Source organism: Protopterus annectens, chromosome 1.part0 (assembly GCF_019279795.1).
Source record: "Protopterus annectens isolate FY-2018-M chromosome 1.part0, PAN1.0, whole genome shotgun sequence".
Classification (NCBI taxonomy): Eukaryota; Metazoa; Chordata; order Ceratodontiformes; family Protopteridae; genus Protopterus; species Protopterus annectens.
The window spans coordinates 1,596,889,671-1,596,917,223 of record NC_056725.1 but is presented as its reverse complement, the minus strand read 5'-3'; the positions used below and the strand labels follow the sequence as shown (position 1 = coordinate 1,596,917,223).

The window sequence follows — 27,553 nt, the reverse complement described above, 5'->3', positions numbered from 1 at the left end:
TTAACATAACATACCTGCCATTCCTCATCCTTACCTGAAAGGAGCTGTGAGGGATATTAGGAGAGATATATATAGCTGTTAAGAGTTTGAGTGGATATGCATACTAATGTGATTTGAAATTATATGCTCTCTGTCCTAGTGCATCATTGAGTTCAGGAGGAGCAGAGAAGCCTGGAGCATTGTGGGAGCTAAGGGAGGGGGTTAGAGCCTGGGATAGTGTTAGTGCTGACTAGTGCCAATAGCAGCTAGTGGATCATGAAGCTCTGCCCTTATGGTTAAGTACATAATGTTCATTTATTTACCATGACTGCTTCACAGACTTGCTCACTTTGTAGCATCTGTTGTGTTTATCATTTATTTTTTCAGTTTCAATGTCACTATATAAATCATGACTGTGCATCTGTTGCTTCTTTATAATCAGCTACTAACTTGGTGGTTTATAGTGCTGTAGTTTGCAGGTTTTGTTTTGCTCCTTCTATTGTATATATTCTGCGTGTCTCTATCCTCCTTATACTTTATGCACATTCTTAATAAAACAATTTTAAAAAGTACTTTAATGAAGCAAACTGTAGACGGGTAACTTCTACTGGTTTTAATCACCATTTAGTGTCATGTAAAGATTGAAACCAAACACACTTAAATTGTATTGGTCACATTCTGTAGTAAGTGTAAGTGCTAAACACTTTGTGATGGGTATAACATCCTTGCCATATTCAGTGCTAAATTATAGTTTCTGATGCAGAATGTATGTTTTGCATTTTGTTTCCATGATGAGGACAGCCCCCTGAAATTTTTCTTCCATGACTAGGCTTGCCACCTATCCAGTATTTTTCCAGACTATCCAGAAATCAGAATGATCCCCCCGGTAGTCTAGAAAGCACTGTACAAACTCCGGTATTCAGTGTAGAAGTGTGGAAAGAATGCCAGAGTTTGTTAAAAAGAACCTCTGTCTTTTTTTTTCACAAAAACCTTTGCTAAAGTGATGCGGCGGAATCCAAGATAGTCCATAACAAAGAAAAAAATAGTAACACTACATAGGTTAGGCACACGAAAATGGACTAAAAGGGACATTCCGCCCTAATGACATATGCGTTTACATCATAAAATGGGCGTGGTTGTGGGTGGAGATGGGTTGTACCTGGGCAGAGTCATAGACAGAGCAAAGGGTGTGGCTTCGGTCCACTTTTCAGCATCGCAAGAGGTGGCAGCCCTATCCATTGCATCATAAAAGACTGAACCCACAGTGCCTCACTACCTAAATGAATGCGTAGATTACTGTATTTCCATGTTAAATGCATCCGTGGGAGTTTCTGCTTCATAGAAAGACTTATCAGTTGTGTCTTGCAGGTGGAACACCATAACTTGAGAAATAACATGTGATTATGTAGTAGTGACATCACAATGTAGGTAAGAAGCTATGCTTCTAAAGATGCAAGTTATTTTTTTATTACCCATAATATTTTCAGTTTATGTAATTCATCATCCAATACCTACTGTGATGTCATGTTTTGTGTATGGCTATAGAAAAAAACACGAGTAAACAATGAAACTAAAAAAAGCAAATGACACACTCTAATCTTCATTGTGTGCAAAACTGCTTGTGACATTAATATGCAAAATGTAACTGGAAATAAAAGTAGCTGTACAACAGTGATTCTTCAGGACATGACCAATACACAGTAATAAGATATATATGGGAACAAAGTAAACACGCGTAACAAGATATTTATTATATATCCATTTACCACATTTAGTGACGTCATATTTTTGACCAATATGTAAGTAAAAGAATGTACTTTAATCATTATGCCAGTCCACTAGTATTTTTCCTTTAGAAGAGAAATACTTATTTTGCTAAGTGTTACAGTATTTCAGAGCATATATCCATGAATTATTTATTGATAAATAATTTCTGAAACTGAAGCATGGAGTGGTAAGCAACTGTGTGACTTGAAGTTTACATTGGTCAGCACATAACATACTGTACCATGAGTTATTGATTAATTTTTTTCCCTCCTACCAGTGATGCAGGTGTCAGATTTTTTGGTGTCTAAAGCTGTTTGCACACTATCAGAAGATGTCAAATATTCAGTAATGAAATTACTGGTGTTTTGTCCAGGAGGTGTGGTCTTACTTCACAGTTCTTGTTTGGGATGAAGAATCTTTTACACACACACACACACACACACACACACACACACACACACACACACACACACACACACACACACACACACACACACACACACACACACACACACACACACACACACACACACACACACACACACACACACACACACACACACACACACACACACACACACACACACACACACACACACACACACACACCACATCAGTGAATGCATGCATAAGCACATGCATGAACACATTTTGAGGATGTTGCTGCTAAGAGATTTTCTGATCTGGAGCAGCTCGTCTTCTTTTTATGTGGGTACTTCTTATGACCTTGTGACTAGCAAGAAGGGGATGCCTAGGTTAGAACCTCACATACTAGCAGGTCACCTTTTGTACCTTGGGATATTCAAGCTTGATGTTTATAGATGTGTTCTTCATGGGTTTTATCAACATAGATTCCTGTTATTTCATGTGCTTTAAACCACAAATTTTCAGTTACCTTTAGAGGACCTCCTTATTTTTAATCCAAAAAGATGCATTGCTCCTTAGTTGGAAGAAGTAGTAAGTAAGTTAATATGTACAATTCCATAGCAGATAGGTTAGTGCAAGGTTTGTAACACACTGGGCTTGTTCTCTTTTCAGAAGCACAGGCTACGCCTTATTGCCACTGATGGTGTATTCTCCATGGATGGAGATATTTCACCACTGAAAGACATATGTGACCTTGCTGATCAGTACAAGGCTTTGGTGTTCGTTGATGAGTGCCATGCAACTGGATTTATGGGACCTAGAGGACGGTGAGTCATCATAATTTTCCTATTGTCCGAATTTTTTTCCTTAATACATTGGGTGTTAGCATATCTCTCTGTCACTTTAATCGTGATTTTATGTGTGCAGTGTAACTTTGTCCGTGAGTGGAAGGCTGTAGTGGGACATGGCTAAAGCGACTCAATTCAGAAATGTTAGTGTGTAGGTGTTTTTTCCAGGAAAATGACAGCCTAAAAGATATGTTAGCAGTTAAAGTGAAATATTTTAAATGATAAAGGAAGCCTGAAGTGAGAACTTTTTTGCCTCTTTGCCACAGCCGTGATTCTGACTCATTATGGGTATAGGTTCATAGGTAGGTACTAGGCTATCTACCCAAGGGCATTTATAAGCCTTGCCAGAGTGTGTCGGCTTTCGCCGCCCCATTGATTAGTTAACTGATCCTCTGTTAAGCATAGCCAGTGAAGTGATCCCAGGGGTGTATTTTCTATTACACATCCACTCGTCAAGGTTTCTCTTGAAGATCGTTAGTGAGGGGCTTTGCTTAATGTAGTTTGGAATTTTGTTCCAAAGCATTGTGAGTCTCTGTGACAGGAATCTATCCTTTCAACATGTTCTGTTTATTGTTGTGGCGAGGTTTAGCTCACTAGAGCGCGTGGCTCACAGTGACTTGGATTTCTTTAGGTGGAGCATGTCCATCAATTCTGAGTTGGACATGGCTTTGTAAGTCAGGCAGAGATCACCTCTGAGTAAGCGATATGCCACTGAGTACAGCCAGAGTTTTTTCAGTCGGGCTGCATAGGACATATGTTTGAGGCCAGTAATCCTCTTGGTGAGGTACTTTTGTGGTCTTTCCAGCTGTTGGAAGTGTCTTGTGAGGTACACCCCAAATGGGGCATTGTACTCTATGATGGGTCTGATGAGCGACAGTAGAGGGGCACTATAATCTCTTTATTTCTAGATGCGAACCCTTTAGAAATTAGATGGGCCACATAGAAGGATTTCCTAACTACTTTGGCAATATGATTGTCAAAGGAGAGATTACTGTCTACCTGGGTCGCCAGATCTCTTATTACCTCTTTTGTATTAAGGGGGCTGCCACCTATGTGGCAGTTCGTAGGTGTTTTGTTTGTCCCAAACGGGATTACTATGCATTTTTTGGCATTTAGCTTGAGGCCATGACTTTGACACCAGGTGTCCGTCTCAGTAAGGCCCTTTTAGAGGATGTCCGTGTCAGCCGGAGAGTCAATTACGGCTCCCAGTTTGCAGTCATCAACGAACTTGGTTAGCCATAGCCCTCCTGTGTATGATTGTACTTCTGAGAATTATATGCAGAACAGTAGGGGTCCCAGGACAGAACCTTGCGGGACACCACTTATGACTGGTTTAGAGTCGGACCTGGAGCACGCTATTCTTACTGTGTGAGTTCTGTCTCTAAGCCAGTTGGCAACCCATCTCATGACGTTAGGGGTTTATGTTCAGGCTGGAGAGTTTTTCTGTAATACCCGAGTGGGGAATGGTGTTGAAAGCCTTGGCGAGGTCAAGGTAGGCTGTGTGAACAACCTTTCCCCTCGTCTGTGGCCTTGGTGACTGTCTCGAAGAAGTCAACCAGGTTTAGTAGGAATGATCTGCCCTTAACAAAGCAGAACTGCGTCGGGTCAAGTGTTTGGAGGTTCCCAGTGTCTTTGATAATGAGTTCCATGATGATGCACTCCATAGCCTTGCAGACCAACCAGGCTAGTCAGGCTTATGGGGCAATAGTTACCAAGGTCAGTTGAGGCCCCTCCTTTGTGGAGTGGAATAACTGTTGCTGTGCACCATTCTGTGGGCACATAGCCTTTGGAGAGGCTGAGGCTGAACATTGTGTTTAGGTGGGGGGGTTAGTTTGTTCTGTAGTTCATGCAAGAAGCAGCCTGGGACACCATCTGTCACCATTGATGCTGTGTTTTTGGCTTTTGAAAGGGCTGTTTTCACCTGTGCATCTGTGATTTCCGGGACACTACACTTTTATGGTATTGTTGTGAACCCTTTTGGGGTTGAGAGGGGGGTGAAGTTTGCACTGACTCTATCTTTCAGGATGGGATGTTGGCAGTATCAGTAGGTTCAGTATATTTTGTGCTATTTTGCACTAGTTCAGTGCATATCTGTGAATTGCCACTTAAATTCTTAACATAGCCAAAGAAGGCTTTGTGGTTATTTTTTGAATCCTTGGCTATTTTTCTTTCGAAGTTAGCCTTGGATGATTTCATGAGGGACCTTAGTTTCTTACTGATACTGATCCGGGATGTCTTTCCTCCTTGGGATTTGCTTTTTTTCTGAACTAGTCTCCTCCTTCTATTGTATAGCCTCTTTATGGCAGGGGTCCACCAGACTAGTTTCCTTCTCTTAGAGGAGTGAGTCTTGGTTTTGCTAGGGATGACATGATCCCTGCATGTAGGTGCTCATAGAGTGCATTTGTAAAGGTTTCTGCATCTTAGGCAGCATTATCCTTTAGCGTGGGGGCTGTGAAACTTACTGCCTCTGTCTTAAGTAAGGCGAAGTTTCTTTAGAAAAGTCTTTTACTGTGATTTCCTTAGTTGGGGGTGGTGGTGGGGTGTGGGGGGTGGTAAAGAGGTGTGGACATCCAGAGTGATTAGTTTATGGTCTGATCTAACCAGTGACTGGTTGACCTCCGGTGTGGAACACCTGTCGCCCATGTTGGTGATGACCAGGTCCAATATATTTTCAACTCTGGTAGTGGAGTTTACCAACTGATAAAGGGCATTTTGAGTTGATGAATTCCAGGAAGTGCTGGGCCTGGGAGTTTGTACTCGAGTAGTTTTCCCAGTTAATGGTTGGGTAATTGAAATCGCCCAATATTAGGGTGTTCGGTAGGACCTTCATGTTTTCCACTGTCTCCAGAAAGGTGGGGTGGTGGTCCTGGCTCATGGAGGGTGATCTGTAGCAGGCCACAATTTGAATTGCAGATTTGCCCGATGTTTGTTGTACATGGATGATCTCAGAGGTATCATGCTGCGCCACTAACCTGGAGGGAGAACTTTGCATGTCAGTAAATGTTGCCATGTGGTAATGAGATTGGGAACAGAGTATTAATTATATGGGCCACTGAGTGGAATAGCTTAAGCTGGTGTTTTTCCAAGCTTTTGACTTAAAGGAGAGGTCAGCTATACAAACAGAGCAACCGATGTTAAGAATTCATGGTCATCATCCATGCAGATGCAAAGTTCTCCCCTCCCAGCCATTGCAGCTCCTAATACTCTCATGGCAGCTCTGAAGGCCGCTAAGCTGCCAGACAGTGTGGGAGGTGCACGTAAAATTATCTGCATGACTGCTTCTTGACCTATGATGCTACACAGCAGCAGAAACCTCCCTTTGGCCCAGAGTCCACAGACTACACCACTCAGAGCTCCGACATGGTGTCATATAATGATGGGCAAGCCATATAGTGCTTCACTGTCCTCCTCCCACAAATTGTCTGGGTAACAGTAAGGGTTTTTTCCTCAGTGCCATGGGAGAGAACACCCCTGTTAATTGAATGCCCTGGCCTATCTGAACACTCTCAGATGTGCTAGAGCTGTTGATGCCTATGCTTATTCTTGCCATTCACTTTTTGTCTTTTAACAGAATTTACAACATTACTAGAAACCCCTTAATTTTACTTCAGGGTACCCTGTCTACACTGAATAGAGGACTTGGATGCTAGCTTGTTTCTAACACCTCTTACAACTTTTCTTCACATCTTATATCTCATAGTTTGACTGTGCATGTCTTTCTTGGCCCCTCTATGGGATTCTTACAGCACAAATAAGGGATGTGACTCCTTATGGGTATCATTTAAAAGTTCCCTCACTGATTTTCTAAATAGCATGGATCTGAATGTGCCTGCAGTCACCTAATAAGGCACAAGTTCATGACTACCACTGGAGTTTCCTTTCCTTTATGGGCTGATCTTGTTGATGGCTGCAACAGGTGTCACCCTGTGAACCCTGCAACCCACTTCTGTCGAAGAGGGAAATCCAAAAACCAAGTCAGAAAAATAGTACAAAACAGAGGTCAAAGGAGTCCAAGTAGATGATTTTTCCTTTAGCCAAAGACAACAATATGAAAACCAGATGATAATGGCTTTGAAACCCCAAGTCTAAATCCAGCTGTTAGTCTTTTGCAGTTGCAGTGATCATGTCCATAGATTTAGCAGGTTTTAGTTAGAAGTCCACTTCCGTTGAAATCTCTGCTGATTTTCAAACGGTGGAATTGCAAAGTTATCCCCCAGCATCTCCTTCCTAGGAGAGACTTGTGCAGAATACAGATATAGTCCTAGTTCGAGTGCAGCACTGTTGGCATTTCATGCTTTGGAATCTCTTAAAGCTTGAATGTTTATTTTTTGATATTCCGGCAGTGGTCTTCAATCTTCATTTCTTTATTTTATTTTATTTTACATTTGTTGACCGGGCTAGTCTAATTGGATATATGTCCATTTTCAGTAGAGGCCTGGGGAGAAAAGCTCCAAAAGGTGCAATAGTGTCATGACTTACAATATATGCAATAGCAGGAAGTTACATTAAATAAATGTAGAACAGGCATAAAAATGTGTACAGAGTTGGCTAGAGAAAAGAAAACTTAAGATGACATATCATACAATAGACAAATAGCAAGATTTGTTTATTTTACATCAGATGGCAGGTTACAAGTATACAAAGTTATGCTTACTTACAGCAAGGTAGAGGATGAAAGCTTTTAGAGTAAGTAGCACTATTATCGAGCTGAGAAGAACTCTACTTTAGTACATAGGTAGTGGTTATTGTTCAAGTCATCAGTAGTAGACAACGTAGGACAGAAATAGAGGAGAAATAAAGGGAGTGGGAGATAGGGAAAAAAGTTAGATGTTAGTCAGGGTTAGATGAGGGACATAGCCAGTGTGTTTTGAGATATTCCTTAAGATATTTTTTGAAGAGCAGTGTGGAAGAAAGAGAAAAGAGCTCATTAGGAAGCTGGTTCCAGGTTTTTCCCACTGTGTTTGAGAATAATGAGTCTCCAGCCTTGTTGTTAGATTTGGTAGTGGAAACTAGAAGCTTATTAGATGAGCATAGTGTTGCCAAGTTTTTGTATGGAGTAATCAGGTTGGTGAGGATTGGAGTATTCATAGGGTGATAGAGAATCTTTTGGGTGATAGTAAGTTGATGTAGAAGTTGGTTTTGCAGTTCTAACCATCTCAGCTGTCTAAGGTTGTGACAGTGATGGGTTCTAAAAGGGGAGCGAATCTGGCAGTGTTATTATAGCTGGTTGCAAGTTTGCTCAGGTTACTTTTAGATAGATTGGTATAAATGGCAGAGGCATAAACCAGGGTAGAGATAAGGTGGGTCTGGACCATGGTAGTTCTGGCCAATGGTGTGAGAATAGTTTTGATTCTATAAAGGGAGCCTAGTTTTCTGTTGACTGAGTTTACAGTAGCATTAATATGATCATCATAGTTAAGGTGGTGGTCTGTTGTAATTCCTAGGAGACGGGTTGTAGAGTCTGGGAATATGGTAGTTCCATTATTCGAGGTTACTGTAAAGTGACGTTGTGGAGACTTTTGGGTAGGAGTAAAAAGGAATAGTTTTGTTTTTTTGGGGTTCAGGAGGGTAAACCAATTTTCAACATTATTAAATGTTTGGGTGAGGGACAGGAGTGAGGAAACGGAATTAGCACAGATTAAGGTAAAATCATCTGCATATTGTATGCAGGTGGCTTGTGGAATGTTAGCATAGAGATCATTGATAAAGATAGAAAAGAGAAGGGGGCCTAATATAGAGCCTTGGGGGTACTCTAATGTTAACAGGGAGAGGTGTTGATAAGTTGTTATCCCAAATAACAGCTTGTTGTCTGTTATCTAAATAGGATTTAAACCAGAGCATTGCCTGTGGGTCAAGCGCAAGAGCTGTTAGTGTAGCAATAACTAGGTGATGGTTAACCATGTCAAAGGCTTTTGACAGGTCAATAAATAGTGCTGAGGAAAGAGAGCTATTATTGTGATTTTTGTTTATACAGTCAGAAAAAGATAGCAAGGCAGTGGTTGTACTGTGGTAGGGCCTAAAACCATGCTGACATCAAGTAAGTTATTAGAAAGAAGGTGGAAGAGTAGCTGATGGTGGATACATTTTTCCATTATTTTTGCTATTGGGGAGAGTAAGGCTATTGGTCGAAAGTTAGAAAGTTCAGTAGAAGAGTCTAGTATGCTTTCTTTACTGCTTGGTTTGTGGATTCTAGTGGGGGTGGTTATAATTTGGGAAAAACCATAAAGATTTACTTGGGTGGTAGGATTAGGGGAGCTGCAGGAAGCCCAGTCTATATTGAAGTCACCTAGCACTATGGTTTCCTGAGGTAGGTGAGTGGAGAGGCAACTGAGGATACTTTCAAGCGTATTAATATTATTTCCAGGGGGGAAGGTAGGAGCAAATTATATAGATGGATTTACAGTTGTTGATTTGAAGTTAGACAGTAAGGATTTCTGCATTAGTATTTGAGGGTAGGTACATATTGAAAGTTGCAACTTGAAGTTCAGATTTGTAGAGAATGGCTACACCCCCACCCTTTTTGGTCTTTCGATCACATCTCAGAATGTTATATGCAGGAGGGGTAATTTCCTGGTCCTGAGTAGTAGGTTTTAGCCAAGTTTCTGTAATACAGAGGATATCAAATGGGTGTACTTCTAAGAGTGCATGAAGGTGGGTTATTTTATTGGTTATACTACGGATGTTGAGATGGGCTATCAGGCGAGAGTTAGATGGTTTCCTAGGGGTATGGGTATTGGAAGTTTGGTTCTGTGATTCTGTGGTAATGTTATAATGGGGCCAGGGTTTGGATGAATGTCACCATCCCATAGTGGGTGTTGTTGAGGTCTTTCTATACTCTTTAGGAATTTATAATAGTTATTTAGGGCTTTCTTGTCTTGGAAGTAGATAATATGGGAGGATCTATGGTACTTTGGAAGTATATAGATGGAAGTGGAGGTTATGTTTATGTGGTTGTGGGAGTATGTATGAGAAACTGATAGTGAAGTTCACCTTCCCCACCTAGAAACACAAAGTGACCAATGTTCATAGATGGTAAGAGTATATGGAATAGTTAGTGAAGCTAGAATAGTTGTTATGAGTAGTAGGTGTGTATAACTGGTCTTATGCATTTGGGCCATGAGGAGGAGAAGGATAAGAGATAGAGTAGACTGAGGAAGAGATTATGCTGTAGGATATAATATAGGTAGTGATAGGAGAGAAAGATGGAATAGCAGTTTGTATGTTATTAGCAGGTATAGCTGAGGTGGAGAAGGCAGAAAGAGTTCAGATAGGTGAAATGTAGCTGTAAGCAGTAGTAGGAAGTGGAGGTGTGGTAGTTAATAAGCAGATGTCAGTGGTTGGGTGATGGGGGAAGGGAAGGGGTTATAGACGTATAAGGTTAACAGCACTGGGGGTGTGTGGAATATGGGGGTAGGGTAGGGGAGTGGAGTGAGCCCACAGCGCAAATGGAGCAGGTTAGAGCAAGTGAAGATAGAGCAGCAGAAAAAAAAGTATTAGCAACAGTTATGCAACAACTAAGGTAAGTGGGTAAGTAATGACTACTTTAGGGAAGCGAGACTAGAAAAACAAAAAGAAACGAGAGAGAGAGATGGTGATATAACAAGGGGGGAGTGGGTATATAGATGGTAAAGTAAGGTGGTGGGGTATGTTACTTTTAAAAAACAAAGAAATTCAGTTGTGAGTGTTCTGCCATTTCACACTGAACTGATCGAAGGAAGGACACTGTGGAAACTCGGAGCTATAATATATAACATTAAGTATCCTGTTTTTTGTTTATTTTGTTCTTTATTTATTTGTTATTTATAGCAGTTTGTGTACTGTGTATTTTTCTAGCTAGTTTCACTGTGTGTGAGGTATTAACTGGAAATTGTCCACTTTTATTAAGCATCTGTTGGGTTGTTTATTTCTGATAACTTGTTGCAGTTAAACTCTTTTTTCTAGAGGCTCCTTTAGCTGTTTAAAACTTTCATTTAAAGGCTCACTGCTGCTTTTCAGCTGTGAGATAAATTTCTGCAGTTTGTTTCCCACCCTCCCTCCTTGTTGGTATAGTGTTTTTATAGTTGGTGGCTTTGCAGTTGCCCGCCCCTAGTGTAAATTTGATCTGGGACCCTCCTCCCAGTCTAGTGTCATTACCTCATTCTACCCAGTACAGGGAGAACATTTGAGAAGGCCAATCAGCTTAGTTTCTGCTACTCCTTTCTCTCTTTCCACTAAAAAAAAAAAAATCTGCTTTTACTGTATTTGTGTTTCTTCCTACTTTATTTTGCTTTTGCGTCATCTTAAAAGTACTCAATTGTATTTATTACTGCTTGGTGTGACTCATTCTAAGCCTTTTAGTTTAAGCACTTGGGCTTCAGACCAGTTGTTTTACATTAGGAAGGTTTGTGGTCTGCACTGTAGTGGCAGAACAGGTAGCTTACATCCTTCTAAGTTGGGAACTGCTGATTGAGGGCTCAGTGTCTGTTATTCTAAAAATATATTAATTCTGGTTTAAGCACTTGGGCTTCAGGCCAGTTATTTTACATTAAGAGGGTTCGTGGTCTGCACTCTTGTGGGAGGAGAGGCTGGACTCTGCCCTTCTGAGCTGGGAATTTCTGGTTAAAGTCTTATAGTGCCTGCATATTTGAACTGCTTCTTACTGAAATTTGTACACCTTGTTTGCTGTAGCATAGACTAGATCCAGGCCTGCTGAATCTAGCTTTGTTTGTATAACTTGAGCACTAATCCAGGCATTCTTTAAAGTATTCAATTGTATTTATTACTGCTTGGTAGTAACTTGATTAAAGTGTGGCTATCATTCTAAGTCTTTTGGATTAAGCACTTGGGCTTCAGACCAGTTGTTTTACATTAGGAAGGTTTGTGTCCTGCACTGTGGTGGCAGGACAGGTAGCTTACATCCTTCTAAGTTGGGAACTGCTGATTAAGGGTTCAGTGTCTGTTATTCTAAAAGTGTATTAGTTCTGGTTTAAGCACTTGGGCTTCAGGCCAGTTATTTTACATTAAGAGGGTTCGTGGTCTGCACTCTTGTGGGAGGAGAGGCTGGACTCTGCCCTTCTGAGCTGGGAATTTCTGGTTAAAGGCTTATAGTGCCTGCATATTTGAACTGCTTCTTACTGTAATTGGTACACATTGTTTGCTGTAGCGTAGACTAGATCCAGGCCTGCTGAATCTAGCTTTATTTGTATGCTTGTTGTTTGTTTGCTTATTTCCCTGAAAAGCTAATTCCACCTAAAACACGGCTTTTCAGCGCTTCTGTGGATCCCTAGTGATATCTGCATTGCTTACTGTACTTATTTCCTTGTTTCAATTGAAAGAAAGTTACTGTTTGTCGTTTTTGCATTTAAGTTACCTGTAACACATTGCATTTAAGTTACCTGGCACTTGCTCACTAAAGCAATTATATAAGTCAGCACTAAAAAAATTAAAAGCACTACACCCTCACAAACTCCCCTTGAGTACCTTGTTCCCCAGTGGCCCTTTTTTTCAATTATAAAGGAATTCCCAATACTATTCTAGCATGTCCAAAGGTCAGTTGTCAATCTCCTCTCCGGTCCAGCTGGTGAATCTGGGAATCTTGAGGCAATGTTACAACTGCCTCATGTACACAGACAACCCTCTCCTCCTCCCAACAAATTCTAACTCATGTGAGAGATGCAACCATATAGCTAAACTGGAGGCTAAGCTCTCTCAACTCAGTACTGGCGTAACCAGTCAGGAGGGGAAGGAAACCACACTCACTACAATTCTAGTCTCACGTAGACCTACCACGACAGCAAACCAAACATATAAACACACAAAAACATACTCGGAGGCTCTAAATAAAAATCTGCCTAAGCAGCAGAGACCTCCAGACACCCAAGCAACTGCTACCCCAAAACAAAACACGTGCAACACATAGCTCACAAAGCCAGTGTGCCGAACAGTCACAGCCCTTAAGGCTAAACAAACACACCTGATACACTCGTAATAGGTGACTTTATCGTCAGGCACACTGATGTCCCGCTCACCAGGCTGAACAAGGAGAAGGTCCCGGTGAGCTGCCTGTTGGGCGCTAGGATCCGCCACATAATACAAGCACTCAGATCACTCCAAGGCAAGTACAAATATGACTCAAGTCATTGTCCATGCTGGTGTGAATGATCTGAGATGTACTTCCCTGGACTACATGAAAAGAGACATAGAGGAGCTCTCTGAGCATGTAGCCCAGGCCGGTATGATCCTGACCTTGAGTAGCATCTTACCCTCACCGAGAATGATGCCACAATATGAAGACAAGATGATCAATTTCAACAATTGGCTTAAGTATTGGTGTCATTCAAAGGAGATCCAATGCCTGTCAGCCTGGGATGACATGCTCGACAAGCCACGATGCTTCGCTAGGGATGGCTTGCACCTGTCACCCCTGGGCTTTCCGATATTGGCAAAGGCTCACTCTCCATAGTGCCTTTTTTAGGCAAGGCTCAAAAGACAAACCCACCTCCATAGGTATCACAAGGGATAAGAAACTAAGAGTAATGCTACTCAACGCCAGAAGTCTAAACCTCAAGATGCACGCACTCGAAACTCTCCTTAGCATGGAGAACATTGATATCTGTGCAGTAACAGAAACCTGGTTCAAGGCTCCCGAGAGCACCCCAGCACTACCAGGTTATACCTCATACCATGCTTTTCGGCCCCAAAACTTGGACCGAACCACAAAAGGAGGGGGAATATCAATATTTGTCAGATACCCACACCTCCAGGTTGGTGGCACAGCACGAAGCATCAGAGACTATCCATGTGCAAATAACAGTGGGTAAAACTGCCTTCCATTTTATAGCCTGCTACAGACCACCCTCCCAAACCCAGGAACCCCACTCGGCCTTCCTGAGAACACTGGAAAATATGAAGGTCTCTCCAAACACCATTATATTGGGCGACTTCAACTACCCAAACATAGACTGGGAGCATTACTCTAGCTCCAACACCCTAGCCCAAAGGTTCCTAGAATTTATAAACTCAAATACTATGGAACAACTTGTTACCACTCCCATAAGAGGGGAAAACATACTGGACCTGATCATCACCAACATGGGGACTTTATGCTCCAGACCAGAAGTGTATCCCTCAATGGTAAGATCAGACCATAAACTAATCTCACTGGATATTCACATCCCGACCCCACCCCCTGCCCAAAAAACCACAGTGAAAAACTTCTCTAAAGCAAATTTCACACTCCTCAAAACCGAGGTGGAATCCTTCAAAGCCCCCGGGACTGTGGAAAATAGGACCCAGACCGCAGAATCCTTTATAAACGCATTCTATGAACACCTTCAGGAATGCATGGATCATGCAATCCCAAATAAAACCAAGACCCAATCCTCCAAAGGCAGACGTCCTGTCTGGTGGACCCCAGCCATAAACAAACTGTACAATAGAAGGAGTAAGCTACTACATGATAGAGCAAAATCACAAAAAGGGAAGGCATCTCTGATCAGTATTAGCAAAAAACTACAGGCACTCATAAAATCGTCTAAGACCAGCTTCGAGAGAAAAATTGCACAGGCCACTAAGGTTAATCACAAGGCTTTCTTTAGTTATGTTAGTAACCTGGGTGGGAATTCCAGGATATGCTCAAAATTAGTCCAAAATGACAAAAAATACACTGAACCCACAGACATTGCCAACATGCTAGCTAACAGGTTCAGCGCAAACTCCCCCCCCCCCACCAAAAGGGCAAATATCTATCCAAGCAGAGTGCTGCCCCCCTGACATCTCAGATGCTCAGGTAAGAGACGCCCTCTCCAAAGCAAAAAACACACCATCAATGGGACCATATGGTGTCCCGGGCTGCGTCCTACATGAACTCCAAGAAGAGCTAAACCCAAACATAAAACTGTTGTTCAGTCTCAGCCTTACTACAGGATATGTACCCAAAGAGTGGCGTACAGCAACAGTGGTCCCTCTCCACAAAGGTGGTGCATCAACGGATCCTGGAAACTATCGCCCCATAAGCCTGGCTAGCTTGGTCTGCAAAGCTATGGAAAGGATCATCATGGACCTCATAAATAAAGATATTGGGGACCTACAGACACTGGATCCTACCCAGTCCGCTTTGTTAAGGGCAGATCCTGCCTCTTAAACCTGGTCGATTTCTTTGAAACAGTCACCAAGGCCATTGACGAGGGGAAGGTGGTCCACACAGCCTACCTGGACCTCGCAAAAGCCTTCAATACAATACCCCACTCCGGCATTATAGATAAGCTCACCTTAAATATAAACCCCTATGTCACTAGATGGGTTGCAAACTGGCTCAAGGACAGAACCCACATGGTTAGAATTGCTGGAGTCATGTCAGACTCCAAACCAGTTACAAGTGGCGTCCCACAAGGCTCAGTCCTGGGGCCTCTCTTGTTCGATATATATTTCTCGGAGGTACAGGCCAACACGGAAGGACTGCGGCTGACCAAGTTCGCAGATGACTGCAAACTGGGTGCCATAATCGACTCTCCAGCCGACACAAGCATCCTCCAAAAGGGCCTCATAGAAACAGACAACTGATGCCAGAGCCATGGCCTCAAGCTAAACGCCAAAAAGTGTATAGTCATCCCCTTTGGCAAAAACAAAGTGCCCACAAATTACCACATAGGTGGTAATCCATTAAGTACAGAAGAAGTAATTAGGGACCTGGGGACCCACGTTGATAGCAATCTCTCAGTTGACAACCACGTGGCCAAAGTGGTTAGAAAAACATTTTATATAGCCCACCTAATCATGAAGGGATTCACATCTAGATCAGGGGAGGTCATCGTGCCTCTTTACTCATCCCTCATCAGGCCCATAATTGAGTACAATGCCCCTTTTGGGATGTACCTTACCAGACACCTGCAGCAACTGGAAAGACCCCAAAAGTACCTCACCAAGAGGATCAATGGGCTCAAACAGATGCCATATGCTGCCCCGTTAAAGAAACTCCAGCTCTACTCAGTGGCATACCGCCTGCTCAGAGGCGATCTGTGCCTGACGTATAAAGCCATGTCCAACCCAGAATTAATGGACATGCTGCACCTCAGAAAATCCAAATCCCATCGAGCCACGCGCTCGAGAGACTTGAACCTCAGCACTGAAATAAATAGGACATGCTGGAGGGACAGATTCATAACCCAGAGGCTCCCTTCACTCTGGAATAAAATCCCAGTCCAGATTAGGCAGAGTCCCTCACTGACTCTCTTCAAGAGGAATCTTGATGAGTGGATGGGAGATCTTAGGTTTACCCCGGGTATCACTTCTGTGTCACTGTTAGACAGAGGCACAGTATACTAACCTCGAAAAAGGGCATAGCAAAATTAATTTAAAATGGGTGGCGTCTGGCTAGGCTTATAAATGCCCTAGGGCAGATAGCCTAGTATGAACCTATGAACCTATGAATAGTCCAGCCAGCTTCATATACTGAAGCCACAGGAGAATATTCTTGTTCTAGGTGTGCTATGTGTAGCTGCTGCCACCTAGCAGTAAAACGTGGAAGAACAAAGGATGGTAGGCAGAAGAGATATACTGGACCTAGTGTGAAGTAAGAGGTTTGCAGGGTTTAGAGACAGGACGGGGGAGGCCAGTAGCCAGTGGTCTGTGGTAGGCTGCTTAAAGAACACATACTCGGGAGGCCAGACAAGCACAATGTATGGGAATTAAAAGCAGCTTAAATAACAGATCAGCGGTAGTTTTTATGGGTACATACATTCACAAACAGTTTGAATTTGGGAGTCCTCACAGTAGGTAGTTAGTAGGAGACCCAGGCAAACAGGCAATTTCTGAGAGTTCATCTAGGTTTAAACAGGAGGTATTCCTTTTGGATGTATAGGCAGGAAGGGAGCACACGGGGTGGATTAATTTACAAACAGTTTGAATTTGGGAGCCCTCACATTAGGTAGTTAGTAGGAGACCTAGGCAAACAGGCAATTTCTGAGAGTTCATCTAGGTTTAAACAGGAGGTATTCCTTTTGGATGTATAGGCAGGAAGGGAGCACACGGGGTGGATTAATTCACAAACAGTTTGAATTTGGGAGTCCTCACAGTAGGTAGTTAGTAGGAGACCCAGGCAAGCAGGTAATTTATGAGAGTTCTTCTAGGTTTAAGCAGGAGGTATTCCTTTTGGGTGTATAGGCAGGAAGGGAGCACACGGGGTGGATTAATTTACAAACAGTTTGAATTTGGGAGCCCTCACAGTAGGTAGTTAGTAGGAGACCTAGGCAAACAGGCAATTTCTGAGAGTTTGTCTAGGTTTAAACAGGAGGTATTCCTTTTGGATGTATAGGCAGGAAGGGAGCACACAGGGTGGATTAATTCACAAACAGTTTGAATTTGGGAGTCCTCACCGTAGGTAGTTAGTAGGAGACCCAGGCAAGCAGGCAATTTCCGAGAGTTCTTTTAGGTTTAAGCAGGAGGTATTCCTTTTGGGTGTATAAGCAGGAAGGGAGCACACGGGGTGGATTAATTCACAGCTTGAATTTGGGAGTCCTCACAGTAGGTAGTAGGAGACCCAGGCAAGCAGGCAATTTCTGAGAGTTCTTCTAGGTTTAAGCAGGAGGTATTCCTTTTCATATTACATTACATTAGCTTAACAGCAGAAGGAGGCAGCAAACATATCCAGTCTGTCCTTTTAAGTGCATTTTGCATTATAATCCCTTTCATTCATATCCCCCTCTTACCATTTTTCAGTATGTGTCATGTTGTCTTGAATGTCTGTCTGGATTCTATCAGCAGTATTCATTCGAGCAGCTCAGGCTGTTGGTTCACAGTCCTCTCTGTGAAAAAAGAACTTTTGAAGAATTAGGAAGTAGTTAGTCTCTGTACCTTGATTCCTGTGCGTACTACTTCCCCTATCTTTCCTATTTAGAATGACCCTTTCACATATCCCTGACGTGGAGTTGTGTACCAATATCATGTTTTCCCTGTCTCTTTTGGTCTCAAGTTAGAAAAACTTCTCTTGTGACATTCTTTCCCCTCCTTCCCACAACTCTTTCTTTTAGCTTTCCTCTGATTTCCTTCCAGCAGCCTGATGTATTTTTCTTATTGGCCTCCAATGCTGCATGAAGTACGCAAGGTTTGGTCTGATCAAGGCTCTGTAGAGAGGTAATTTTGCTTGTTCATCCTCTTTCCTTCTGGAATCTATCACCCTGAAGATATACTTCAATATTTTGTTTGGTGCTGTCATTGCACCCTCAGTCTGCTGCCACTGATGCAGTCCAGGGGTGATAACTTCCTTCCCTACATCTTTTAATTGTTCTGTTGCTACCCGTTTAATTCCTCCCTAGCTGATACTTTAAACCAGTGTTGTGACATAAGTGCAGCTTTTTGCATTTGTTTGCACTGAACCTCATTTGCCACCGTTTCCAACTTGTTCAGCTTTTCAAATTCCTTTGCTAGACTGTTCCCTCATCCTGTTCAGCTGTGCACCTGTCTTTATCTCCTCCACAAAGAAATTGATCCTGTTTTCTCCTCTCTGAGGTACATCTAAAACAAACACACTGTGGACTACTGGACCCAGGACAGATCTCTACATTGCTTATCACTTTCATAATAAAATAATATTCATACTCTTCAATCATGTAACAAAGATTTACAAGTACAGACAAAGCGGAAGATAATGCTGGTAAAAAGAACAAAATACACAAAAACCAGCACCGGAGAGAAACTGTGCCAATAAATATCCAATAGTTGTCCAAACGCTCGTTTTTTTAAAATGCATAATTTGTTACAACCGTTTTTTGTTGTTGAATGCGCTTCATCAGGTTGATGAAGTTGCATTCAGCAACGAAAACGTGTTGTAACAAAGATTTACAAGTAACCAAAGTATCCAGTACAGCAGGCAACTTTCTTTACTCTAACTTTGTTGCTAAAACTTGGAAAACCCTTCCACGTGGTATTAGAACCATAAGCAATCTTAATCATTTCAAAATATCTCTCAAAATACACTTATTTGAATCCTGGCTTTGCACATGTAACACTCCAGGTTTATTATTAACTTAGCATTACTTATACAATTTGGCTGTACATACTAACTCCGTTATATCCCTTCTAACACCACTTCTCTCTAAGTAGTCACCACGGAAGTATTACTAACTGTGCACTAGTTTGCCTAAGTGATTCTCCTTGCTTAATTTCCTAACAAATGTTATGTTCCTCCACATATACAAGTCAACCATATATTTGTCTATATTCAAGTGTTTAAAGTCTTGTTCTATTTGATACTATGTATATTTTTGTTTTTACATTTTTATCCTGTAAGTGGGTTTTTTTTTTTTTTTGTAAATTTTGTTTATAATTTCTACTGGAGCTTTTCTCCCCTGGCCTCCACTGAAAATGGGCACTGTCCCAGTCGGACCATCCCGGTAAACAGATGTAAAATAAATAAATAATTTATATCATTGCCCCTGCCACCGCAACCATGTGTGTCATACTGTTTATTTGTGTAGCTGTTCATTTGCCCTGTCTTTGTTCTACCTTCAGTTTTCCTATCGGCTTTCTGTGTGGGATGAAGTCAAAGGCCTTGCTGAAGTCCAGGTAGACTGTGTCTACTGGCATTTCTCTTTCCTCATTCATTTGTAACTCTGTAATAAAATTGGATCATCTTTGACTGACTGTTCCTTCTGGCTACAAGTCCGTGCTTTCCTGGAGATTGTTGTCCTCAAGAAATATGACCAGCCTTCCTGTAAGGATTGTCTCCATCTTTCCTCAGTGTTTTTACCAGTCATTCTGTTCCTTCTTCCTTGCACAAGGATGCCATACTTACTGACGGCCAGTCAACTGGCACTTGTACTGGCCAATTATCTGTTACAAATCTTTGTCAGGGGCCCTGCCAGAAAAAAATTGGCCAGATTCAGAAGACTGTAGGCAACAGTTTATTCAGTCACATTGCCTTACCCTTTCTAAGGGAAGTCGGTTCCTGAGGAACCACCTCCCCCTCTATTCTGGTGTCTGTTTATTGTTCTACATATGTTTCTTCTCTGTTTTCCTTCCATTATGGTACCCCCTGCCCTTGCTTCTACAGTCTCTCTCCTATTATTGCTTAGTTTGGCCAATTCTGTAACTCGCTTCCATTTATTTATGTGTTAAAAAGCCCTTGCTTGCCTACTTGATCCCCTCTGCTGTCACCCTTTCAGCTTTATCCTTTGCTGCCCTTACCATCTTTGCTGCCTTTTTCCTAGCCTCCTTGTCTTCTACCTGTTATGTCTCCTCACCTCCTCATTTCTATCTGTTGTAGACCCTAGTGTTTGCCCTAAGTTCTACTCTCTTCTTGTCACCACACTGGCCTTTTTCTGTTTTGATTTTTTTGGTTCTCCCTCTCATCCTTGACCATAGCCTTAAGTATTCTATCTCTGACCCATTCCTGTATCCTGTTTATTCTCTCTATTTTTCCCGGTCTCATAAATCCCTGACAGCCTCCCCGAGCAAAGCATAATCCACTCTTTAAAAATCATATACAGTCGTCCTTTTTTTCTTACTTTCCCCAAACCCTAAACTGCACTGTGGCATGATCATTGTTGGTTAACAGTGCCTTAACCTGGACATCCACAACACCTTCTGTACTGTTGTATGAAGTGTGATGCTGTCCCCTCTCCTGAGAAGAAATTCAGGTCTGGGAATGAACCATTCAGAAGCTTATTTTGTTGATGGTCTAAAACGAGAGAATGGTAGATGCCTTTGTAAAGACCTTGACGTCTGACTCGTGTACAAGTTGTATTCAGTAGTAGGGCACACACCTCTGGGTGGCACACTTGCATACAGTTTTGACCATTTAGTTTTGGATAGATCATAGCTACTTTCTAATTTAAGGATGTTAGAAAATGAAATCAGTGATGTACTTATACTTACATCTGTTTGATGGAAGTTAGCATTTAAACTTGTATAGTACTGCTAACATTTAAAAAAAAACATGTGTGGGTGTACAGAAGGAGATTATACATACTGCAGCTATCCTGTCCACATTGCTGCTTTCACTAGTTAAGCAGCAGTGAGACATGGATACACCCCAACTGTTTTGGTAAGGTATGTTCATGTATGTGTTTGTCCTTTCTGCCATCATTCCTGATGATGCCTCGTCTCCTGGAAGTTTTCAGATCAGAAAGGACAATGTTTTTCCTGTTTTACCCTTGGTGACCCCTTCAGTCCTAGTTTTTAGTCCTCTAGACATTTATCTTCGTAGAATCCATTTCTGGTTCAAACACTGTGGACTTGTTTGTTTAAACACTTTTGTTAAATTATGACTTAGACATTGGCATGCATCCATTAATATAAAATAGAACAAATCACAGTAACAGTAACATGTTTTTTTCATTTACATACACACACACACACACACACACACACACACACACACACACACACACACATCCCTCTCTCTCTCTCTCTCTCTGTATATATATATATATATATATATATATATATATATATATATATATGTATACATATATATACGTACATATATATGTAAATGTGTGTGTGCGCGCTCTTTTTTTATATAACTCTCATTTGTCCAGTATTACATAAATTGCTCAATTCCTGCTTTCCCTTAAACCTCATTCCTCACCCTCATCCTGAACAATATTTTGCATGTATTGTTCCCACAATTTCCATTTATTTTTATGTAATCTGCTTCTTCCTTTTTCTAAAGATCCCATCTCTTTAACAATATTCTTCTAATTTAATTATATTTTATATAATTATATAGAATTGTATTACTCTTCTATTATAATGCTAATATAATTTATAGTTCTAATAAGTACTTCAAATGCAGTTGGTTTAGCTTTTGATTTCATTTTGTAGTATTTTTTTTGGCAGCCTGTAGAAGTAAATTTAATAAAGACTTGGTATGTCTAGCAGTTCAGATGTTGTGGCCCAGCTCAAGAGACCAATTTCCTTGGTTTCAGCAATTTGTTTCACAGTATTTGTGTTTTGTAGGTTATTTCTAAAATCTGCCGGCTTATTACACTCACAAAAAACACATTCCGTGTTACCTCACACCTTTAATATTTGCCGTCTACTTGAGGGAAAACTTCTTTTAAGTCACTTGGGGTATAAAAAATACATATGCAAGCATTTCCAAGCAAAAATCCCAAACCTTCTAGATTTTGTTGCATACTTGAGAGTCGTACACATGTCCTCCCATTGTTCCCTTGTAAATTACTTTTCCTATCTCTCTCCCACATTTTTTCTAACCTCCTCTGATTGATTTCTGTAGTTATCATGTGATATTTATATGACCTACTAATTATCCCCTTTTCAACAGAAGTTTCCGTTCTAGATTTGTCAAGAAACTCAGAGCAGTTATTTTACTTTGGACTCTTCTGCCCTGTTCTGTTTGCCTGTACTCCAAGGCAGTCTGTAACCTACATTCCAAACTTTTTCTTGGCCTCATACTACTCTATACATTTCCCTTTCTTCTTATGTGTTCCCAGTAACTTTGTTCCTTTGCCATTTTTCTCCTGTAAATGCTACCCCCTTGCTTATTTTCTGTACCCTGCTTGCAGTTGTCACTATCAACAAAATCTTGTTTCTCCATTTCTGTGTTGGTTTAGTTCTTAGAATACTTACTTCAGCTTTATGAGTATAATATTCTGTATGGTTGTTATTCTCCTCAGGGATCCAACAATAATAAGGTTGATTAGGCGAATATATGAAGGATTGGCGGTAACAATTAAAATGGGAGGGTTCCTCTCTGATAAGTTGTGTTTGAACAGACGAACCAGGCAGAGGTGTCCTCTTTCCCCTTTATTTGCTTTACATTTAAAATAATTGGCAAAGACAATAAGGGACGCATAAATTCAGGGATATAATTGTCATAGTAATCAAGAAAAGTTAACTTTATCTGCAGTAAGTATTATTTTGTACTTGATAAATCCAGAAAAGGACATTTTTGTGTTGTGGAACATTCTGAGACATTTGCAAGTTTTTTTAGGATATAAAAATTAATGAAAATATTTTATAGCTGTAGCCTTTGTTTTATGTATCCACACACAAATTGCTTCAGCAATGCCCATATTTATGTGGACACAGTAAGATGAAGTATGTGGGATTATGGCTTAAAAAGGCTTCTTTAATGGCAGGTAAGGATATGTGGGAAGAGACTATAGAGAAAATACAAAAACTGAGAAACTGAAAGCTCTTGTTTATGGGTACGGATAGCAAAATACAATCAGTGAAAATGTACAGGTCAGGCATAACACCAGAGGAGAAATTGTGGACAGTAATAGAGTTGAAAGAATTTATCTGGGAGGGGAAGAAGGTAAGAGCTATGTGGAATAAGTTCATCTTCCCAATAGAACAAGGTGGTTTAGGATTATCTTATTTGAAGGGATATTTTAATGCTACACAGTTACAGATCATGTACATAACTTAAATTTAAAGTGCAAATGGATGATGATGAAAAAGTTTTGGTGTTCGAGAGAGAGAGAGTGAGATTTTTGCAAGAGCTGTGGACTTTGGCTTTCTTGGGGGAAAAATTTACCAACTTCTTCTTTGGGTAGAAGTTATCGAGCCACCAGTCTTTTCAGCAGAGATCTTGGGTATTTGAGGCTATGAGAATGTCTTCCATTGTGGCAAACCGTAACATCAACTGCAAGTGGATCTCTGTCCTGGCCACCAGCTCTTTATTTGGTCAATTGATGGCCTTACCTCATGTTTTATACACCTGCTAGTGTGTGTTACTTCATCATTGTGGTTCATGATGTTCTTCTTGTTTCACTGTTGCAGTCATTACATTTGGGTAATCTGCTGGCAGGTTTCCCTCAGTCGGCCTGATTAACAAAGTCTTGGGTCCTGCGTCTGTTGCTTCTTCCATGACATCAGGGGTATAAAACATGCAACCGACACCATTACATCAGTCTTTCTTGCCGCACTTTGCCCGAAGCAGAAGCAGTTCGCAAGTGCCGGTCGGCCGACTCCTGAAATCTTCATTTTCGAGTTTCAGAACCGAAGTCTTCAACTAAAAAGCTAAGTACCCGTTGAAACTTTTCTTGCTCCTTACCGATGTCAGAAAAAGTTAATAATTGCATTACTTGTGGGAAGCAAATACCTCATAAGGATTTTCATTTGTACTGTATTCCTTGCCTAGGCCCTGACCACAACGTACCTTGCTGTCAGTTTTGTGCTAAATTTAATCAATGCACTATTAAACGTCTGTATATTTTTGCTTCTAAATATTTTGGCTCACACTTTAATTATCCAGAAATGTCATTGGTTAGCAGTCCGACTACTGGAATACCTAAAAAACGCAAAAAAAAAGACAGAGACAGACCGTTGAGGTCCAAAACTGACAATGATGCTTCTCCTAAGCCAGTCGCCATTTCGCCGGTACTCAGTGAGGTGCTTTCGCAGCCCCTGATACCAACTACTTCTGATTCGCAGGCCTCTACTGAGACCCATTCAGAGTCCGGTATGCCGCGAGATGCTTCAGTTATGGAACCTGCGGATGTCTCTACCTTAGATGGGTCCAGAGCCGCTGTGCAGGCATTGGTTTCTGAGGGTGTTTTCAAGCCTACATATTTGTATATTAGACTGATGCCATCTTCAAAACTAAGGCCAAAATCTAAACCTATGTGTAAAAAAACCGACGCCTGGGCCACATGTGTAGGCCCCTATGCCTAAAAAACAAATGATCAAAATGGCTGAAGATTTAATTACTCTGATCAGGAGTAGTCAACCCCCCCCCCCTTCTAAGAGGCCTAGGCAAGACACTGATTATGAATCTTCTGAACAGGATTCCATTCTACCAGGGCTGCATCTACTTCTACAGCTTTTCTCAGAGGTGTTCCTACCAGAGACATTCTAGAAGCTGCTGCCTGGAGCTCAGTTCATACGTTTACCAAACATTACCATTTACCTCTATTCTCTAAATCCAGAGCTGGCTTTGCCACTGCTGTCTTGCAGGGCCTTATAGCTGGTCCTAATGCTGTATAATTTCCTCCACCCTACCATAGCTTTGGGAATCTACCCAAATGTAATGACTGCAACAGTGAAGCATGAAGAACATAGTACAGTTGTGTACACTTACCATAAATGTAGATGTTAGAGTGTATTCACTGTTGCAGTCCTGGTTACCCTCCCTCCAGCCCCCTGTTTTTCTCTGACTATACCTATACTTTCTTTCACTATGCTTATAAGCCCTTTTGGTGTATTTGCTTTTGGGATTGGAGGTATATTTTTTGTGTTTTTAATTTTATTTGCTCCCCATTTGGGGGGCACCTGACATCTGGGGCAAGAAAAACTGATGTAATGGCGTCGGCTGCATGTTTTATATCCCTGACGACCTAACGTCATGGAAGAAGGGACAGCAACCGACGCAGGACCCAAGACTTTGTTAATCAGGCCGACTGAGAGCAACCTGCCAGCAGATTACCCAAATGTAATGACTGCAACAGTGAATACATTCAAACATCTACATTAATGGTAAGTGTACACAACTGTACTTTTCAGACCGCTTGGTTTTCTGTGATTTGGTAGAAAACAGAACTTTGGGACAGCTCTATGTGTTGAAAGTTTCATATTCATATAAGTATTGTAATTAAAAGAAGCTAAGCATGTTGGAAGTTAAAACTATAATGGTGATTGCAAAATAATAAAAAAGTAATTGTTTAATTAATGGTTAAAACAAAAGAAAATTCCATTTAGAAGTTAGGAGTAAAATGAATTTCATCGTTGGTTAGTCGTTATTTATCAGAAAAGACTGATTTAAAATGATCAAACTTTTGGGACCTCATTAAGACCTCATTAAGCCATTGTGTTAGTAGGTTTTAAGGTATATTACCTATATTACCTGGTGCATGTAGGAATGAGCAATAGAGGTCACATGATGCATTTTAGGGCATTACTGACCGAGATGTAGTAGCAGAATGAAGGGGACAAGCAGACAGTAGGGAATCATCAGCTTTGTAAAGTACAAGGAATCTGGACTGTATAGGGACAGATGTAGTAAGATTTCAGTCTGTAGTTCTGTATGAGAGCATACAGCCAGTGAGACTCACCAGATAAACTGTGTTATAATGGGGCATCGTATGTGGTAGCTGGGTAGCAGAGTTGTGCACTTAACTACTCAAGATCATTGTGTCCAGCCACACTTAGAGAACTTTGAAGTAACCCTGATGCAGTGAGACTGTTGGGATGACCAACCACTGAAAGGTCCTCAGGACCAGTAAGAAGCAAATCCAGTCATCAACCGCAGACACTAAGACTCAGTAACAGCAGGCATTTCGCCCTGCTGTGTCACTCTGTCTTTAATGGCTGCTTCCAAGGTCAAGCTTCTTAAGACAAGCTAAAACCTGTTGATCCGATAATCTTTTATGGACTGCAGTGGCCACTTTCTTAGATAGTAAGAGTCAACTTATTACTTTGCATCCAGTGATTCATTTGGTCCAAATCATCCTTAAGAGCTTTGATAGTCGTACATTCCTGAGGGAAGGTGTTTGATAGGACGCTCTTGTTTGCTATTACAAGAAACCTGTTCCAGTAAATTCTTGCGTGGGTAGTATGTACATGGCGATAAAGACTGGATTTGAACTGGGCTCATCTGATTCTCTGCAGTTCAGTTGGTGGGAGGTTAAAAAATTAATATCAGTACTACTGTCTGGGAAGGACTCAAAAGCTAGGAAGCAAGCCAGCTAAGCACAGTAGCATAAAGACCAAAGAATGACTATAATCATTTAATAATAATTCTGTGTTCCAGTGTGTGACACAGAGCTCAGGCAGGATCATTACTAAACAAAAGCATTGATTTCTAGCCATAAAAGTAATCACAGCCTAGCAGGGGCTGGCCTAGTAAATAACATCCAGCTAGTAAGTACTGTAAGCTTATTTACAATCCTAGCGAGATCAGTCTCTATTCTGAACAAAGTCCAAAACCCAGACTTAAAAGGCTTAAGATATTTTGGATTCACTGAGTGAGGTAAGATGCTCAAAGTTCATGTTGTTAGCAACATTGGCCTTAAGAGGTAGATTGAAATTTAGACAGTAATTATCCTGGCTGTTGGGATCCAAAGATTGATTCTTGACAACTAAAGTCACTAATGTGTCCTCAGTCAGTGACAGAAATACCCCAGAACTCAGCAGAAATAACAGAACGATAGATAACAGAACCAGGTACCTCCAGACAAGCTTTAACAACTTGGAAGGGCAACCATCGAGACTGCAAAATAAAGAACACATGCTTGAAAAAAGGTTTGAACTCCATATAAGTACAAGAAATGTATTCCAATAGCCTATGAGAGAAGCTTTCAGCACATCAGTGAACACATCATGAGGGGCATCCAGCCAGCCTGATGGTGGCAAGTTTATCTGCAAGGAATGTTATTTCACAGTAAGATGATAAAGACATTTTGATACCCAGATAGTTTCAATAGTAGTAAGAGCAACGGGTTTTATAAAAAAGAGTCTAAGTCAAATACCAGGTTCTCTCGGATTACAATGTCAAATCAAGTAGCAAAGCTTTATAACAAATCGAAGCAAAGTTAGCAAAACAGGCTGAAAAAACATCAGACAATATAAAATCATGTAAGATTCTTGTTTATATATTAAAAGAGGCACCAAAAGCAGTCAACATAATGGATTAATTGGATGAAATACTT

The 27,553-nt window shown here is 41.2% G+C and overlaps 1 protein-coding gene across 1 annotated transcript in view; it reads left to right on the top strand.

Moving 5' to 3' along the window:
- Positions 1–27,553, top strand: part of GCAT (glycine C-acetyltransferase) — a 507,826-nt gene that overhangs the window by 298,353 nt on the left and 181,920 nt on the right. Inside the window, exon 5 of the mRNA XM_044068107.1 lies at positions 2,785–2,939. Within this exon, the coding sequence (XP_043924042.1) occupies positions 2,785–2,939 (155 nt within the window). The remainder of the gene's footprint in view (positions 1–2,784; positions 2,940–27,553) is intronic.